At 43.9% G+C, this 20,122-nt stretch overlaps 2 protein-coding genes across 2 annotated transcripts in view; one reads left to right on the plus strand and one right to left on the minus strand.

Annotated features, from left to right (window-relative positions):
* Window positions 1-2,785, plus strand: part of LOC309524808 (netrin-4-like) — a 53,377-nt gene extending 50,592 nt beyond the window's left edge. Inside the window, exon 10 of the mRNA XM_082209877.1 lies at window positions 1,045-2,785. Within this exon, the coding sequence (XP_082066003.1) occupies window positions 1,045-1,181 (137 nt within the window). The 3' untranslated portion in view covers window positions 1,182-2,785. The remainder of the gene's footprint in view (window positions 1-1,044) is intronic.
* A 6,279-nt stretch (window positions 2,786-9,064) lies between these two features.
* On the minus strand, window positions 9,065-19,912 carry CHCHD4 (coiled-coil-helix-coiled-coil-helix domain containing 4). Its single transcript, XM_082210858.1, has 3 exons — window positions 19,759-19,912; window positions 15,354-15,452; window positions 9,065-10,233 (listed from the first exon to the last, which is right to left on the minus strand). Exons 1-3 carry the CDS (start codon window positions 19,778-19,780, stop codon window positions 9,932-9,934), a joined length of 423 nt encoding a protein of 140 aa, XP_082066984.1. The 5' UTR covers window positions 19,781-19,912; the 3' UTR covers window positions 9,065-9,931.
* Between the last annotated feature and the right edge of the window lie 210 nt (window positions 19,913-20,122).

Here is a 20,122-nt window from a genome sequence, read left to right on the forward strand (position 1 = left end):
GAAGCTGTGTTAATGATGCACGAGCACCCTTACATTGGTAAGTGAATTAAGGCCTGTAGTGGGATTATGCCCCGTTAATCTCAAGTCAAATCTACCATGTAAAAGAGCCAGTGTGGTGTAGTGGTTAAGAGCGGTAGTCTCGTAATCTGGGGAACCGGGTTCGCGTCTCCGCTTCTCCGCATGCAGCTGCTGGGTGACCTTGGGCCAGTCATACTTCTTTGAAGTCTCTCAGCCCCACTCACCTCACAGAGTGTTTGTTGTGGGGGAGGAAGGGAAAGGAGAATGTTAGCCGCTTTGAGACTCCTTAAAGGGAGTGAAAGGCGGGATATCAAATCCAAACTCTTCTTCTTCTTCTTCAGTGTAAAAATATCACGTAAGTTTTCCTCATATTATTTTTGGAACCTGTAAAGACTTGGGAGCCATGGCGTCGTTTTCCTTAATATAATTAAGACTCTTTCTTATAACTAGTTACCAGTAATAAATTGCATTTCATGAAACGTTTTGGCCATTATGTTTATTAAGTTTTGCAGGTGGTGACGGGCTCGTCTTTGATGAGGGTAAATAAGACTGGTTCCCCAATTCATTTGAAGCGGTCTCTGCTGTTGTGGGTTATACCTAGTAGAAGAAATGGGGGAGAATGGGTTATTACTGCTTTTCAGGGCCAAATGAGGGTCACATACCCCATACTAAGTGATTATGGCACTAGCCAGCCCAGTCATCATGTCCAGGCTGTGTTGGTGGGGCATCTGTTATTACTGTCAAAGATCCCTCTGCCTAGCTGACAATCAGGCAAATCTATTGCTTGCAGTAGGGATGCACTGACCACCCTTTTGCCTTTATTGTGAGATTACTGAGCAGCCTTCAAGGAGAAATGATCTCTGTGCTAGCATCATTTCTCAAAGCAGGGATATGATCCTGTGTGCTTAGTACTCTTCGCAGCGGAGAGGGGTCATTTTGGTTGGTTTTTTAAATTAATGTGAAATCCGCTGGTGGATTTAGAATTTACTCTTTTTCTAACACCTTGCTGTTCTTTTTCCAAACCAGGTGTAGACTATCTGATAGCAGGACAGGAAGACACACGGACTAACAAACTTCTCGTGAACATGAACAGCCTGGTGAAGCCCTGGAAAGCTCACTGGGGGAAACTAGTCGCAGACATGCTTCGAACTGGATGCAAATAATACCTTCTTTCAAAGCAAAAGCCACAGACTTTGCATATGTTAGTAATATTGCAGTGAAAGGCCTAAGTAGTTCTCTTGTTGTCTATCAGAACATTCCTAAGGGGAATTTAAAAACAGAATCTCTCTCTCCCCACCCCCGTCATATTTTGTGTTTTAGGGAGGCATCTTGTGCCTTGAGTTCTTTCTTCCAAGAATCAAAGGACAACGACAAAGGACAACGACAAACAATCCCAGCCCACAGACTTGGAAACCTCAACCCTTAACTTTGTTTGCCTAGGAATCACAGCTTATAGCTTGCCCACATCGTTTATCCAGAGCTAAACCCCACCCCCCCAGCCAGTGTCAAGATTACAAAATGCATCCCACGTTGATGCTTTCAAGTCCCATTCTGATACTACTAACGCATAAACTTACAGCTGCTTCACTAAAGCATTTGTTTCAGGGTGGGTGGGTTGCTTTTTTGAAGCAGCCATCAAGGATGAGCAAACAACTTTGTCGAGCTTTGGAGCGACAACATGCTCAACGGTTGGCCTGTCACATGACTCCCGCTTTATTCGACAATCTTTTCAGCTCACTAAGCAAGCTACAGTTAGAATAACATACGCAGCCTTTGGGGGTCCTTAAAGAGTGTGTACATTTGCACCGGGATGGAAAGATTCTGTAGATTTGTGTTGTCTGTGTCCGAACTTTGCCACCAGAGAAGCAAACAGGCAGAGCCTGTGAGAGGTAGAAGAGGCTGAACGCCTTCCCAGGACTTAGCCCCTTGGGGGATTCTGAGAAGTGTGTGCACTGCGTACAGGGAGGGGGGCATGGCTGGGGTCTGATCCTGCAGGCAGGAGTCTCAATGGACTTCACCTCCGTTCTTTCACAGAGCTTCTGGGGGAAGTGGTAGGTGGAGAGAGTTGGATTAGAGATTACAAGGACTGATGAGTGGAGAGTTGGATTAATATCATTTGCCTTCTCTAGGGCTGTTCTCTCAATACGTGCACCAAATCAACAATAGTTTTGGCTTTAATTTTGAGCCCACCTGCTCTCATCAAAGGTCTTCTCCCAGCTTGCCCTCCCCCCGGCATCCATTGCACCACGCAAATTTCAGGAGGATTGCTGCTAAGAAGGGCTTGTGCAGCACCGATGATTCCTTTGTGAGGGAAGAATGCAGCACCGGCCCACAGTTTCTGCATGCAAGTAGTGAAAGAAATCCTGGAAGTTGATTAGGTTTGGCGTTGGTAGATTCACCAAACCACCGCAGAAGAGGTTGAAGGGCCGCTAGTGAGACATACATTCAAGGAAACATCGGCTACCTCTGGGAACAGCCATGTGGTTATTCTGACCTGCTCTTTCCAATATTTGAGTCTCAAGTGCTGTCCTGCTAATATTTCATGTAAAAACTGTTGGGGTTATAGCTGCCAGCAACCACTTGCCTGCGGCAATTACGTTCCGTTTAAGAGCAGGGCTTCTCAAAGAGCTCTCTTCTCTAATATGAAACAAAGATGGTCAACTAGTGCTGTTGGTATTCTCTATTTTCTGTTGGTTGGTTCAAAGAGAATGGCACCATGAAAATGCTTAAGTGTTGGCCTTTAAGAAACACAGCACCTTGTCTTATTGATCTTGCCTTGTTTTACTGATTTAGCTGTGATCCCTGCAGTGCAGAGGATTGGACTACAACTCTACAATTCTGATTCTACAATTCCTGAAGAGCTGAAGCACAGAACACTCATGTAACTGCATCTTGCATCACCTGCAAGGTTGGCAAGTAGTGTTCCATGTCCTGGCTAGTCAAGGCACACAGAAATCTGCAAAGATACAAAGGCTACCTTTGCTTGCTACACTGAATCATGGTTTAGCATGTGTGTGTGTCTCACAGGCTCATACTCTTTCCCCTCCTCTTTCTCCATAGCTGGCAGATTGAAAGCTTCTGCTTCTGACTAACCACAGTTTACTGTGCCATCTGTGGCTCATCATGACTATGTTAAGTTTAAACAAGCCCGCTGCAGTTAACTATGGTTTGAAGTTGCCTTGTTTGAAACTAACAAGTGCTCATGCCAGTCCAAATGAAAAAGCAAACCATGGGCTAAGCAAAAGCTTTCAAACTACTCCTGGCCCATGAGATGAGAGGGGACATAGGCTTATTTCACTGCAGCCCTGTCCTGCTTGCTCATGTCACTCTAAACCATGTGTAAAGTGCAGCTTTCACCAGACCTGCCACCCCTCGAATCAGGTAGCCAGATATAGCTAACAGGATATGTTTGTCCATTGGAAGAGGCTCAAGATGCTTACAAATATATATATATATATATATATATATATGCTTTCGTAGATTTTCATGGGTACAGGAATGCAGGTTTTGGTGTCTTCGGGTGTCTTCCCGTGTAAGAGTCGGGGTGTCTGTGCGACGTTTCGACGAGGTCTACATTGTACATTGGACAAACAAACAGACGTACATTGGACAAACAAACAGACGAATAAATGCACGTATCGCAGAACACAAGAATGCCGTCAAAAAAGAAGAAAAAACTTCCTCTCTTTTCCAACACATGAAAGAAACAGGACACGAAATTAATTTTGCAGATTCCAAATTGCTCTTTAACATGGAACATCACCACAAGAGAATAATCATGGAAGCCATCGAGATAGAGAAACACCCTCACAACATGAACAAGCGTGACGACACGTCCCGCCTGCCAGACATCTGGAAATTAGCCCTCCCCACAAAAACCGACACCAGAACCAGAGGCACACAGAACGCCGTCACCAATCAACCACACCAGACCCAAACCCAGACCCTCTCCACAGACATATTACAGACTCCATCCAGTAGCCAAACTATAGTGGCACCTCCGGATGCTGCACCCCCCTGCAATCCCTACACAGATCTGGCTGGCACAAGGCACAAAACCACAGCTCGCCCCTATACACGAAGCCAAGCCAGAGCACAACTAAATGCAGCACAGCCATCTTCTCAGAAAAACTCTTCACAAGCTCAAGAGGTCAAGACACAAAAGCTTTAGCAACTAATCTACACTTAATGACCCACCCAGTGGTATTCAGAATATCACTCATGAAATCACTCAAGATATCCCTCAAGTAATTAAGGAACAAAAGAAGAAGAGGCACACTAATCTAGGAACTTCCTCTCTGCCCAGAACGTTGGAGGCTATACACCACACCCCTCAACAGTATTTATAGGAACTCAAACACCAGATTCTGCTCTGTTCCAGTAACAAGAAGCCGAAAGCACCAGCCTGAAGATGACGAGTGAGACCTCGTCGAAACGTCGCACAGACACCCCGACTCTTACACGGGAAGACACCCGAAGACACCAAATCTCTCAAATGTGTTAATCGCCAATGGATACCAGAAAAACAGGGTTACGAAGCTAATCCAAAAAGAAACACCCCCCAAAAACCAAGACACAGAAGAAAACAATGGCATGGCCCTCCTTCCTTATATCAAGGGCACTACAGACAAAATCAGCAAAATCCTCCATAAACACAATATCAAAACAGCCTTCTGCACCAACCAAAAAATAGCCAATATCCTCAGAAACCCAAAAGACAAAATCCAGCTGGAAAACCAAGGGGTCTATGAAATACCCTGCAAAGTCTGCCCAGCCACGTACATTGGACAAACAAACAGACGAATAAATGCACGTATCGCAGAACACAAGAATGCCGTCAAAAAAGAAGAAAAAACTTCCTCTCTTTTCCAACACATGAAAGAAACAGGACACGAAATTAATTTTGCAGATTCCAAATTGCTCTTTAACATGGAACATCACCACAAGAGAATAATCATGGAAGCCATCGAGATAGAGAAACACCCTCACAACATGAACAAGCGTGACGACACGTCCCGCCTGCCAGACATCTGGAAATTAGCCCTCCCCACAAAAACCGACACCAGAACCAGAGGCACACAGAACGCCGTCACCAATCAACCACACCAGACCCAAACCCAGACCCTCTCCACAGACATATTACAGACTCCATCCAGCAACCAAACTATAGTGGCACCTCCGGATGCTGCACACCCCTGCAATCCCTACACAGATCTGGCTGGCACAAGGCACAAAACCATAGCTCGCCCCTATACACGAAGCCAAGCCAGAGCACAACTAAATGCAGCACAGCCATCTTCTCAGAAAAACTCTTCACAAGCTCAAGAGGTCAAGACACGAGAGCTTTAGCAACTAATCTACACTTAATGACCCACCCAGTGATATTCAGAATATCACTCATGAAATCACCCAAGATATCCCTCAAGTAATTAAGGAACAAAAGAAGAAAAAGCACACTAATCTAGGAACTTCCTCTCTGCCCAGAACGTTGGAGGCTATACACCACACCCCTCAACAGTATTTATAGGAACTCAAACCCCAGACTCTGCTCTGTTCCAGTAACAAGAAGCCGAAAGCACCAGCCTGAAGATGACGAGTGAGACCTCGTCGAAACGTCGCACAGACACCCCGACTCTTACACGGGAAGACACCCGAAGACACCAAAACCTGCATTCCTATACCCGTGAAAATCTACGAAAGCATATATATATATATATATATATATATATATATATATATATATATATATATTATATATATATATATATACACACACACACACACACACACACACACACACACAAGAATCCAGACTTGCTGCAGTTACTTTCTTCTGCAGCTTGAGAGCTCCTCATCACCCCCACGGCTGACACACTAGTGCTTTCCCCTCTGTATCTACTTTTTAGTTTGCAAATCACTGCGTGCACATTTATTCCTTTTAAAAAACAAGAAGTTTTTAACATCTTGCAAAACCGCTCAGGCCCATCAGTTCTCTATACAGCTAGCTTCTATTGCAATATGCCAAACCTTTTTGCCTGAGGTCAGTCTTACAGAGAAATTGCCAAGTCCATACACAAAAAGTGAGTGTACCTCCATGAGCTTGAAATGGTGTTGTCTACAGAAGCCACACCTGGAACATGAAACTTGGGTCACACAGGGCAGTCTATTGAAAAGATATTACAAGGCAAGGAGACTTGCATTCCTTAGCGTTTACAAAGATGTAATATTGACCAGACTGGCTTAACTGAAGGTTTGAAGTCAGGCATCCATTAGGGACACATTTTCATCAACTGAAATGGGAGAATAGAAGATGCGTTGCTCAGATATTACTTGTCCTAAAGATTGTGAAGTTTGTTTTGAATGCCACTCGGCTGCAAGAGAATGGAAATCTAACTTCACTTAAACACGTGGAAAGGTTATCTGTAGGTTATGGGAAACACTGTCCGATGTGAAAAAATGCTCGTACTTAACCACAGGCCAAGGCCTTCTACATACAATTGTTCTTTTATTTAGACTCCGGTATGCATTTCAGGTGATCTATGAGTAGAAGCCATTACTTCTAGTTGCTCACAGTTTTCATTAAAAGTGCTAAAGTCAAACTGGATACAGTATTGTAAACTACATTTATATTATATTGTCTAAATGTAACACTGACTCCTTCATATTTTGTTATGACAAGAAGCACTCAGTGATGTAAAGAGGCTAGCTAAATATTGCTATAGCTCATCCATATAAAAAATGGATTAACGTAGATCTTCTTTTGTACCTGCAGTTTTGTGGGTACCAAAAAAAAGATGCATGGGCAAATAATACTTAGGCTCAAAATCCCTTGACTTACATGGAGTGGCAAAAATTAGTTTATTAACTAGACAGGAGAAATGATGGCAGAAGGATGGGGGGGGGGAGAAAAAGTTATGTTCTTAGAGCAGCCTTTCTTACTCTTGGGTTCCCAGGTGTTTTTGAACTATAACTCCCATCATCCCTAGCTAGCAGGTCCAGTAGTCAGGGATGATGGGAGTTGTAGTCCAACAGCATCTGGGGACCCATAGTTGAGAAAGGCTGTTCTGGAACTCAGATAACCAATGGGGTTCTTGGACTATAACTCCCATCCTTGGCCACTGGCTATGCCGCTTGGGGCTGATGGGAGCTGGAGTCCAACAACAGCTGGAGGGCGCCACCTTGGTGATCCCTGGTTTAAGAGGCAAGAACCAGAGAGGAATGAGGGTCTTAATGGAATGCCCTAAACTGGGCAATTTCACAACAGGCCCATGCACCACATTTTTGGACTTCTATTTGCTTTATAAAAGCAAACTTGCAATATGCATATTGTTTCATGTGCTTGTGAACTAGGATTATGCCGATTTCTGTTTTCGCAGCACAGAACGGGAAACAGAAAGTACATAGACCGGCCATGTTTGCAACTGCTCTGTTGGTTACACATGCCCCACCCAAATAAATACTGGTATTTACTAAATGCTGAAAATGAAGTTCTGAAAGATAAATACTGTACCTTAAAAATAAGCCATTACTGAAGAATCCTCTTCCTTCTCCTCCCTGCTCATGCTAGACAGGTTCTAAAATGGGGGCCAATATCTTCATATGTAAATCTGTGGCTGCCTTGAGGCCTTACAGGAGCAACAAGAGAACCATTTCCTATGGTGGCCCTTAGGTCCTATGGCAGGCATAGGCAAACTCGGACCTCCAGATGTTTTGGGACTACAATTCCCATCATCCTTGATGACTGGACCTGTTAGCTAGGGATCATGGGAGCTGTAGTCCCAAAACATCTGGAGGGCCAAGTTTGCCTATGCCTGTCCTACGGTGTTCAAAGGCTGGCAGGACTGTTGTGGGATTGCCACACAAAGAAGCATCTCCCAGTCTCTTGTGAAAGGCACATTAACACCCAGATTCTGTAAACACTGTTATAAATCATTTTCAAAATGTGAAAGAAAGAAAAAAGGCATGAGAAAGGAGATGAGAAAATACAAAGGCTGGCAATTTGTTTGCCTTAATACCCAGCCAGCCGAGTTTCCTTTTCAGAAATGACAGGTCCAGGTAAACCCCACTCTTAACAAGTGCCCCATATTTTATCTGATCACTCAAGGCTCCATCTCTTTGGGCCAACGGCTTAGGCGCCAAGCTTTTATCACTTCTGCACTTTTGGCACCTGCTTTGTTGCCTACTCTGTATGCAGACTGAGAGGCCTTTTCATGCTCTTTTTCTCTTTAAAAAAAAAAAGAGTAGAATGCACTTTCGAAATGCCTGCTATCCATCCCAGGAGTGAACTGCTGACAGAGAGCTGGTACTTCCACTCCACTTCGTTAAATGAAAAGTGGATGATAGAAATCAGGCGGCACTTAAGAGAAGAGGCAGCAAGGAGAGCCACTTGCAACACATTTAACAGTCTGGTGTCTGCGCAGAGGATAATATGCTGCTAAAGTGACAATTGGTAACACTTGGAAGCTCATTAAAACCACTGTAAACATACACCAACTTGGTCGGCTTTGAAAGAGGTTTAGACAAATCCATGGAAGACAAGGTTATCGTCGGCTACTAGGCAGCTTAGCCATGTTCTACCTCCACTGGCAAGAGGCATTATGTCTCTGAATGCCAGTTGCTGGAAATCGTCAATGCAGAGAGTGCTGTTGTGCTCCTGCCCAGCTTTCAGGTCTCCCATAGGCATCTGCTTGGCCTCTGTGATGAGAGGATGCTGGACTAGACGGGCCCCTGGCCTGATCCAGAAGGTTCATCAAGTGTTCGCATATTATGTTCTTACTGTACCAGCAAGCACCAAGGTACAGCAATTGTGTTAAAACCTTTTGGAGATTTTATTTCGGCTTGATTTCAGCATACACTGTACTTGCTTGCTAAAGATATGCTTGGAGCGTAACCTCGCCTACTAGACACAAAAATCCATAAATCTAAATAACACAGTGTAGTTCTGCTAGCGTGCATCTTCCAGGATACAGTAGCTTGGCTACAACAGCAACAGGAAAAGAATTGAGTAATCAATCGCCAGCATTAATAAAAGACATGAAGGCTTCAATGCAAGTTAGAAAGGTTTTGCCTTTAATGTACACTCTAGTCACAATTATCTAGTCAGAGGCTGTTACACCAGGTAACATTGCAATTTCCTTGTCAAGGGCATCTATTTTAGCAACCTGTCTGGAGAAGGGACAGGCTTGAACAGAGAGGAATCCCACAAAAGCAGGGTTGATCAGGAACATTGAGAAACAGTAGTTAGCATTCTCCCCTATCAGTGAAATCAAGACCTGATCAACACTTTTGAAAAAAATAATAATGCAAAAATCATTCCCCCCTTTTACACACACAATAATTTTCCATTACCAGAAATCAGTAGCGTATGCAAATTTCACATGCTATTAAAGCATATAAACTGTGCAAATGAAAACTTCAATCATTCTCAACAGTTTCTGAATCAATTTTAAGAGTTTTATGCCTCCCACCCCAAAAAAGCATTGGGAATATCTGAGACTATCACTGAAAATCAACCCTGACCGGACATCCTTGCTGACGGATTTCCTCCAGATTGTGTGTTGGCTCCACCTCTCTACTAGTCTTGTTCAAGTCAACCTGCAAACTTAACATGACTGGAGAAGGAAATAACTATTAAAGCAGCGGCAGTGCCTAAGAATGGCTTGTCCCCCTGCTATGCACTGACCTCTTTGCAGCATTATTGAGACCATGAGGCCAAGGTGTCTTACTTCCTTGCAGCAAGTAATTTCACAGGACACAGTGCACTGAAGAGAGGTGAAGGGTGTTCCTTGAAGGATCAGGGGAAGGGGCAGAGAGGGAGGGAGGGGAGGGAAGGGAAGGGAAGGGAAGATGCTTTGCATAAGTTATAGTGTGTCTTTGAAGTTGGAAAGGAGACCAAAGCCTCCGTGGAGCTTCATTAGCTGGATCCCTTCTCTTCCTCTTTGGTTACAGAAGCAGCAGCAGCAGCTTCTAGAGTTTTGCCCTGCTTTTCTTCATCTTCTTCATCGTCATCATCTTCTTGGGGGTACAGCTCTGGGTACTTCTGCATGCACTCCTGCATTGCACGAAACTGGTCCACACAATCGGATCCCTTTATTTCTTCCTTGCTATAATGGAAACAGGAAAAGGCAGACTTGAATTGTTCCCCGCAAGGACCACTCGCCATTCCGCCAAGGCAAGGGCAATTCCAGTTGATATCTCCATTAGGCAATATCAAACCTAGGAAAGAAAAAAAGAAATCAGTAAGCTAATGGCAGATAATGGAGATGTGACTGAACTTGTGTGCTGTAGATTCAATATGATGAACAAGGGTAACTATTTCACACTGAGCCCACACAGTCAGTTTCAATTCCCCTAAAACCAATACAATCAATTGTCTGCTTACAATCAACCCTATCGTTGACAAGATGCCACTTCTACTACTGCTATTGACACTAGCAGCAAACATAAAAGATGCCGATGATAATCACAAAAAACCCTTCATTGCTTTCATGTTTTTGCTCCTAAATGAGTAGCCAAGTCTGGGAAGGAAAACATGAAGCAGATGAGGGGCGATTTTTGTGCGGAACAGCAGAATTGTGGTTTTGCTTTATGAAGGAGAAAACACAAGATTCCAAATCTGCAAATCTGAGCAGCCTCCATAAGCAAGTGATCACATAGTGGTCACGAAATTCTCCAGATGCAACTCACCAAGCCCTGCTGCTATGCATCCAATAGGAGCACTAATGGGGCTGAACACTGATGTAAAATTATAGGACTTTTTAGTCTGAACCCTTGGAACGAGGGTGATTTTTCAGCCCCTGCAGTCCTACTTCCACTTAGCTAGGTCTTACATCTAAGTAGAGATGCTTAAAAACTATGAAAGCAGATAATCCAAGTAACTTTGAAACTGTGTTAAAACATTTATTAATGTTAAAATCTTCCAATTCCACTCTACACGTTGGGCAGGATAACCGAGTCCAAAGGGCAAGAGTGCAACCTAAATCACATTCAAGCTATTGTAAACCATTCCCACATTAACTAGTTCACTTGGTTGTGCAAATCTGCTTCCTGAGCAGTCATGGATACAGAGTTCAGACATAATGCCAAATCCCCACTTGCAATGTGGCTTCCATTTTCAATTAAACATGATTTATTATTCTTTCCAGACCCAGAACTGTGGTTAACCTTAACTATGGTTTAGGGAAACAGGCCAAAATATAATTTATTCTGGGTTCAGACATAATGAGTAACCACAGTCCATTGAAAAAGAAGAAGTGAAAGCTTCTCATTTCCTTGTAGATCCACTGGAGGAGGGAAGAGAGGGAGCTCATGACTCTGAATTTAGGAATACTCTCTGACCACAGCTGAATGAACCCAGCATCTCTCTGTATTTTCAGTATACAAAAAGCCTTGCAAATAGTCACTGATTGCTTTGTGGCACATGTGGCCTTCAAGATACTCCCATACTCCCTAGCTCCCATATTCCTTAGCTCTCATAATCCTTAGCTCGTGGCTACGCTGACTAGAGCTGATGGGAGTTCAGAGTCCCACAAAATCTGAAGTGCTACAGGTCGATTCTTTTCCTTCTTTCAGGCTGTAGATATACCCCAAATGAAAACAGGCAGATGTAGGCGGGCTAATAATGAATTGTAGGCTAGTAACTTTTGCACCTGCGTTCCATAGGGACGCGGGTGGCACTGTGGGTTAAACCACAGAGCCTAGGACTTGCCGATCAGAAGGTCGGCGGTTCAAATCCCCGCAACGGGGTGAGCTCCCATTACTCGGTCCCTGCTCCTGCCAACCTAGCAGTTCGAAAGCACATCAAAGTGCAAGTAGATAAAAAGGTACTGCTCCTGCGGGAAGGTAAATGGCGTTTCCGTGCACTGCTCTGGTTTGCCAGAAGCGGCTTAGTCCTGCTGGCCACATGACCCGGAAGCTGTACGCCAGCTCCTTCAGCCAATAAAGCGAGATGAGCGCCGCAACCCCAGAGTTGGTCACGACTGGACCTAATGGTCAGGGGTCCCTTTACCTTTACTAACTTTTGCTACGGAATGAATTTTGTGCAGGAAGGGTTTATTAGGTGGGAGTTTTCTAAAGAGCACGCAGGAACCCAAGTTCTGCAAATTATACAAGCCATGCTGAATGCAGATGAGAGAAGATGGCAGGAAGACCCCATGTTGGCATCAGGTAGCACAGAAGAACTGGAGCTTGCAACTGTTGTACTGCAGCTTCTTGGCTAGGAAGAAGATTCTGTGGAACACCTTCTATGTTCACGGAACTAGGAAAAAATCTGCCAAGAAAACAACCCTTCACAAATGCCAAGGAAAGTGTTCAATGACCTAGGGCCACTTCTCTTCTATAATGGCTGTGTCAATACCTCTTTTATGCCTCTTGAATTAGAACTCAAAACTGATGCACTATATGACCACTGCCTGAAGGTTCTTGATAAGACTTTCTGCCGTCTATGATTAAAGACAACTTCTCTTCTTCCAGCACAGGGAGGACAGTCAAATACAAAACACCTAACGTGTACATGAAGCATAGTTTCCTTTGCTTGGTACTCATGCTGAAACATTTTCAAAAGAGAACTAAAAGCATTAAAAATTGTTTATTGAAGAAACAGAAGCAGTTGGGAGCTGCTTGTAAAATAAGCTGCAACCCTAACTATATACTGTACTCAGAAGTAAGTCCTATTGAATTCAATTGAGTTTACATCCAGGTAAGTGTTGTTAGGATTGCAGCCATAATAAGATTAGTCAGTAAAACCAGACAAATTCTGCTATAACCACCCCAATTATATTTTAGAAGCTATTGCAATGGAAAGCTGGAAAGCTATACAGTACTGTCAAATCCCAGCATGACAACACAAAGAGCCAGAGATTATTCTCAGAAAATAATTCCCTATGCTACTTTGGGTGTGGGTGGGATCTTTTATACTGGAACACACAACACCACAATATTTCTCACTAAATTAAAATGAAACCAAAATGCTAAAGTTTGAAAACAGTTTTAAATGTCATTCAAATGTCAAATTAAAAATATAAACACTGTTGCACTAAGGCCTTGTGGTACATTATGGTACTTTTTCATCTATATAACAACAACAAAAACCTGGTAGAAACAAGTACAATCTACTAGGAGTTTATTCTGTGCCAATCCCACTGAAACAAATGGGAGCCTCAGTTAGCTGGCTCTTAACAAACTGAAGGGTCAATTTAATTCGTTTGTTTTGCGCTGCTATAAATCCACTTGGCTTCACATTTGGAAGTGGGTTTGCTTTTAAACAAGATCGCATTGATTTCCCCCTCAACAAAACTGCTTTTCAGCAAGACAAAAAAGAAGGGCGGAGAGGAAAATCTTAATCATTCATCTTTTTGTATTCCTGGCCAGTAGGAAATTCAACTCTAAACCAGTGTGCCAGTGTGGTGTAGTGGTTAAGAGCGGTAGTCACGTAATCTGGGTAACCGGGTTCGCGTCTCCGCTCCTCCACATGCAGCTGCTGGGTGACCTTGGGCCAGTCACACTTCTGTGAAGTCTCTCAGCCCCACTCACCTCACAGAGTGTTTGTTGTGGGGGAGGAAGGGAAAGGAGAATGTTAGCCGCTTTGAGACTCCTGAAGGGGAGTGAAAGGCGGGATATCAAATCCAAACTCTTCTTCTTCTTCTTCTTCTTTAGAAGCTGCCGCAGGAATCTCAGAATGGGAGGTGCCAACAGCCTGCAAAGCCATTCCCCCCCCCCCCCCAGCCTGTAGACACTATGCTGGTTCTTGGCCAGCAATACATCCTGCCTGAAATGATGAAGGCTGAAGGAGAGGGTGAGAGACACTCAAATTCTGCTGCTGCACGTCTTTCTGCAATAAGATGCAGATGGTGGCTGAAGCCTAGGAGTTTAGGAGCACGGAAAGGGACATCTATTTCTTTTTATCTGAAGATTACAAGGTTAACCTTAATCACAGCAAGATTTCAAATTACTTATTGGAGGAGGGTTTTGTTTTTTTTGTATTCTCTTATTAAATGCATTAGAGTAAGGTCTATGAACAGCTGCTTCTAATTCAATAACTGAAGTTATGTTTCATTAACCTTTTATTGCATTTCATTCACAATTCCCACAGGTCCTGTTTTCATGTACATACTTATCCTTGTTTTATATATTCCTGATGTACACTGCTTGTTTATGTTCAGTGTACTGCTTATTTAGCAGGCAACACTGAAGAACGTATCACTTCGGCCAACAGTTTTTAGTACTCCCTTCTTTGGAATGAATAAGCTTATGTCCAGACTACTGTGGGGAAAAGGTAAAAAACACCCACTCCAGACTGACCACTTTGTCTTAGACCAAGAGTACAGTACCACGAAGAGGAGTCAGACTGGGGGCTCTGCCATTACTGTGGCACAAATACCAAGTGAAATAAGTTAGGAGAACTTTCCACATTGATTTAGCATTGCTTTTATTGATGTAGGCCAAATGTGCTAAATAAAGTCGAGGGTCCATATGAGACCCCTTGGGCTTAGACCCCTTGAGGATCCCAAAGGTGTCCTAAATACAAGTAACAGAAACTTCTCTATGGTGGAAGTACTGCTATTAGTAAAGCGATGAGGTTATTCTACCAGTGGCTACTCCGCACCAGATTTTCTTGCTCTCACCCCAAACTCTCTCTAAATTAGCAGCTTATTATATATAAAATTAGCATAGGAGATGCCTGAAAATGCTGACCAGCCCCATGAAAAATAACCCCAGATATGTGTGGGTTTGCTGAAGTTATTCAGTAATATAACTTTTACACCTTTATTTTATACACTGGTTTTAGCTGTTGGGGAGGGGGCGGGTTAAAGTATTTTTATTACTTGTTTTACATTGTTTGTTTTGCTGAAGCCCCAAGATAGCTAAAACGGGGCATAAGCTTAGAAAATACATTATACACATTTTTTAGTTTAGCACAGCTGTTTTTACTATGGAGAAGTGAGAAAAATGTCAGGCTTTTCACTGCCAGCCACACTGTGAACGCCCATTTTAAAACAAATCCACACCATGAAAGTTTATATTGAGAGATAGGGTTCAGATAGGATCGTATACAGGTGACAGCCAACACAGTACATCGCAAGCATAGCTGTCTCTGTGTGTGACTGCTGCCCCCTAGAGATTCCTGACTACATTTTTTATAATAAAGAAAACCCAATTTTAAACACATGGAAACATGGAAGAGCACACATTAAATACCCTGGATTATTACAAGCTACTGAGCAAATCTCTCTGCTAACAGGAACCAGCAATTTGTGTTGAAAGACTTATTACGATGTTATTTCAATACCAGTATACAGCCCTATTGAACATTATGCTTTCCCCTCTCTACTACTGACCATGGTCTTCATAAGGATCATTGGGGTCATCTGCTACCAGTTCAGCATTGCTTGGTGTCTCGTGGTCCTCTTTGGTCACAAATATAATTTTGTCCTTTCCTGAAAATTAAAAAGAGAGAGAGACACAAAGAGCATTAGGCCCAGATAGAACAGTCTGTCCAGAGCAGTTGTCCAACAGAAGCCTTCGAACAATTCCATATAAAGATGCATTCCTAGTAGAAGCTCACGATTCTCTTCCAATTGGCACTGGAGAGGCTTCAATCAAAGTTGTGTGCATGAGTCTGGCCATTACATTTGGTTAAAGCGAACTGGAGGATGTTCAGAAATTAAGAATAAACACTGGGCTGGCTCCAGAGAGGCCTTTGGCTCTTCTGCTCCATCCCATTGTATTTCCCCAACTTTTGATGAAGACTCACACATAAAATTTGAGAGAAGGCTTTGTTAATACTAAAAGACCGATTACTGTCCACAAACACTTTTTAAAAAATGGTACGAAGGGGTCAGAGATCAATTAATCTCATTAGTCAACAAAGACGGGGCAAATAGTAATGAGCTTATGATGGCAGCAGGGTAGTTTAACTTCCATTGTGAATCAATTTGCTTTGATTTTATAGTGTGGCGTTGGAGCAAGCCAAATATGGTCACATGAAACAGCTATCCTGGGATGACCCTGCAATGGAGATTTTCCCCGGACACATCCCCACTGTCAGCCCCCAGAACACTGAAATCATGCATCAGCACTTCCAATGAAAGGCTTCCCTGAAGTGCTGCCTAACCCAAAGTAACTCACACAGGCCAGAGGCAAGTGAAGCATTACATCATCTTGTAACAACACTCACCCCAGTCATTTCATAGAATTGATTAGCTTCATTCAGATCTATTTTTTTTAAAAGAAAAGCAATTTATCAGAGAGATTACTGCAAAGTTTCTCTCCTTGTTAATTACAGACTTAAGGTGGATTTCAAAAATTTATCTACCTGATATTTTGCTTTTGTTCTTAATCCAAAATACTAATGCAGTCGTACCTTGGAAGTCGAACGGAATCTACAGTGGTACCTTGGGTTACAATACGCTTCAGGTTACAGACTCTCCTAACCCAGAAATAGTACCTCGGGTTGCTTCAGGATGAGAACAGAAATCACGCGGCGGCAGTGCAGCAGCAGCGGGAGGCCCCATTAGCTAAAGTGGTGCTTCAGGTTAAGAACAGTTTCAGGTTAAGAATGAACCTCCGGAACGAATTAAGTACGTAACCAGAGGTACCACTGTATTCCAGAAGTCTGTTCGACTTACAAAACGTGCGAAAACCCAAACACGGCTTCTGATTGGCTGCAGCCAATTGGAAGTTGCAGAAGCCCTGTTGGACATTTGGCTTCCAAAAGAACGTCTGAAAACCGGAACACTCACTTCCAGGTTTCGATTGTTCGGGAGCCAAAACATTCGAGAACTAGGCTGTTCGAAAACGACTGTAGTGTGAACTCATTCTCCAAATGTGAGTTCTCATATAACCAAAGCACACTATCTATACATAATGGAAATGAAATACAGGCGTGGCCGTTTTAGGTGTGTCCGATATGTGCATGAACACACACACATGCATCAGGCTGAATCTGGAAGTGAGCCAAAAACGTAACAAAAAGGAACAGGGCGAGGGCAGGCCTGGGTGTTTGCACGCTTTTTCAATGAGCGCTCCAATTATATGCGATTTCACACAAGCACACAATGACCCAGAACGCAGCCCCCGTGCAAATGGGGAGTTGCCTGAACTACCAATAAAGTTACAGTTCAAGTGCCATGACAGCGTCTGACAATGATGTGGAACGGACTCCCTCAGGAAGCTGTGGACTTTCCTTCCTTGGAGGTTTTTAAGTAGAGGTTGGATGGCCATCTGTCATGGATGCTTTAGCTGAGATTCCTGCCTTGCAGAGGGTTAGTGTAATAGATGACTCCTGGGGTCCTTTTCAAACCTACAATTCTATAACTCTATGTACAGTGGTACCTCGGAATGCAAACGGGATCCGTTCTGGAGCCCCGTTCGCATCCTGAACATAACCTAAGACGTGATAGCGCGTCTGCGCGTGTCGCATTTCGCTGCTTCCGTGCATGACGTCATTTTGAACATCCGCACATGCGCGAGTGGCGAAACCGAGAAGTAACATGCTCTGTTACTTCTGGGTCAGCGCGGAGTGCAACCCGAACATGCTCAACCTGAAGTGTATTTATCCCGAGGTATGACTGTACTACTATGTGTCTCAAATACACAGCCAGTGTTCGAAACTCCCATTGTTCTAGGCGCATTTTGCGACAAGGAATTTCATTAGTGATAGCACTTTTTGAGCTCTGGGCAGAGTATTGCACCTAAGATTTGATTAAAACTGCAGAGTGGAAGGAAAGGAGGACCTTTTTCTGCCTCCCCACTTCCAGCTACTCTCTGAAAACTGGAGAGGAGACCCTCATAAGAATATTAGGGGGTGGGCAGGCAGGGGAAGGACTAGACCATGTGAAAACTGAACATAATATTTTAGCTGCAGTTCATTTTCAGCTTTGCATTCTTGTTATAAAAAAGAGCACCTAGACATTCCCTTGTTGTGCCCATAACATAGGTTTAAGGTGCCATTTAGCTCCTAGCTTTCATACCTCAGTTTCTAACTTTCCTTCAGCCACCAACTCACAGCAGTAGCCTCACAGCATTAGACAAAGCAGACCCCCACAAACATAATTAGAAGTATTGATTTAAGACTTTAAGTGACTTTAGCTTAATCGTAAACCACAACTCATTGCTTTCACTTAAAAATTAGTACCACTTTATTACTACCATAGTTACCTAACTATTTACCTAACTCCTTATTAGACTCAACTATTAAATTGCAGATGCTGCAGTTTACAGTTCTGAAAGTTATGTAATGATAAATATGACAACATATTTATCATTGCATAACTGGACAGCAACTGCTAGACAGTGTCATAACTTCATTCACTCTATTCTGTGGGGGAAGGAAGGGAAAACTGAGAAAGAGAGTGGGGGGAAAGACTGAGCAAGCCTCATTTTGTTAACTGTCAGTAAAAGGAACAGCATCCTACCATGAACATCAAAAACTATATACTACTACAGTACAGTGGTACCTCGGGTTAAGTACTTAGTTTGTTCCAGAGGTCCGTACTTAACCTGAAACTGTTCTTAACCTGAAGCACCACTTTAGCTAATGGGGCCTCCTGCTCCTGTCGCGCCTCTGGAGCACAATTTCTCATCCTGAAGCACAGTTCTTAACCTGAAGCGCTATTTCTGGGTTAGCAGAGTCTGTAACCTGAAGCGTATGTAACCTGAAGAGTATGTAACCCGAGGTACCACTGTTTATAAAATAGCTGTGGCCTAACACCAAAGTTCCTTGCTCACAAATAAATATAAGCTTGTGTTCAAATGTTGTGTTTGTTTACTAGTAATTTACTTAATAATAATAATAATAAAGGTCACAGGTTCCCCATCCCTGCAGGGCAGAGATGCTGCCAAGTCAGAGCAGACAGTGCTGGGCTTTGGTGAACTAACAATAAAGGCAGCAACGTTACGTTCAAAACAACAGAGTTCAGTCCCTGGGATGTTTCGTGACCAGCAAACTTTGCAAATACCCAAAAGCCCTTGGAAAAGAAGGTGTCCTGACAAACCACGTTTCCAACACCTGACTCAGTTGCAGATACATTTAATAGGTATATCTGAAGGAGTGTCTCCACCCCCATCGTTCAGCCTGGACCCTGAGGTCTAGCTCTGAGGATCTACTGGCAGTTACCTCACTGCCAGAAGCCAAGTTGCAGAGAACCAGGCAGAGGGCCTTCTTGGTAGTGGCGCCCGCCCTGTGGAACGCCCTCCCATCAGATGTCAAGGAAATAAAAGAACTATCTGACTTTTAGAAGACACCTGGAGGCAGCCCTGTTTAGGGAAGTATTTAAATGTCTGAAGTTTTACTATGTTTTTATATGTGCTGCAAGCCATGCAGAGTGGTTGGGGAAACCCAGCCAGTTGGGCAGTGTATAAATAAAATATAATAATTATTATTCATTAAAATAATTTATTATTATTATTATTATTATTATTATTATTATTATTACCACCACCACCAGACGAGACGAGCCCTCTTAAAAAACCTGCCCACCCGCACTCTCCGTGGCTAAAATGTGGAAGAGCAAGGTTCAAATCCCTCCTCAGCCACATGGCTTCCCACCCCGTGACCTTGGGGACGGTCACTCTCTCTCTCAGTCCAGCTCGCAGGGCTGTTTCGAGGGTAAAGAAAACCGAGAAGGGGAAGAAGAGGGCGGCCATAGCGTGCTCCTTCTCAAGCGCCTCGGGAGAAGGAGCTGGGGATGAGACCCCCATAAGGAAACGCAATGCTTGCTCTCTCTCTCTCGCCCCCAGTACCTTCTTGCCGGCAGTAGGACATGGCTGGGGAGAGCTCGCGAGCAGCGCGTTGCTCCTTCCGCGGCGCCGGATGGCCCAACGAGCGACCCGTCCGTCCGTCGGCCCCGCCAGCACCGCCACCGTGAGCCGGCGGCACAGCGGACCGCGCGCTTTCCCCCTCGCGGCGACCTCTCACCCGCGCCGGAAGGACCCCGAGGAGGATGAGGAGACCAGGAGTCCGCCTGAGCGCTGGGTTCTTTCTGAGGCGCGCAAGGGGAGCCGGGCAGGGGCGGAGCCTTCCCTCCCGCGTTCTCTAGCGGGGCCTCAAAGGCATAACTAACGGGAGGAGAAGAGCTCGGCGTGGTCGGCTTATCCCTGAAGTACT

Source organism: Podarcis vaucheri (assembly GCF_965113315.1).
Source record: "Podarcis vaucheri genome assembly, chromosome: 2".
Classification (NCBI taxonomy): Eukaryota; Metazoa; Chordata; class Lepidosauria; order Squamata; family Lacertidae; genus Podarcis; species Podarcis vaucheri.

What these genes read in the sequence shown, in the direction of transcription:
- CHCHD4 (XM_082210858.1), bottom strand. Translation starts at nt 19,780, where the DNA reads ATGTCCTACTGCCGGCAAGAAG. An exon ending in GTCCTACTGCCGGCAAGAAG is followed by an intron (nt 15,453 to 19,758) that starts GTACTGGGGGCG and finishes TTTAATTTTCAG; the next exon opens with GAAAGGACAAAATTATATTT. An exon ending in TGATCCTTATGAAGACCATG is followed by an intron (nt 10,234 to 15,353) that starts GTCAGTAGTAGA and finishes TTTCTTTCCTAG; the next exon opens with GTTTGATATTGCCTAATGGA.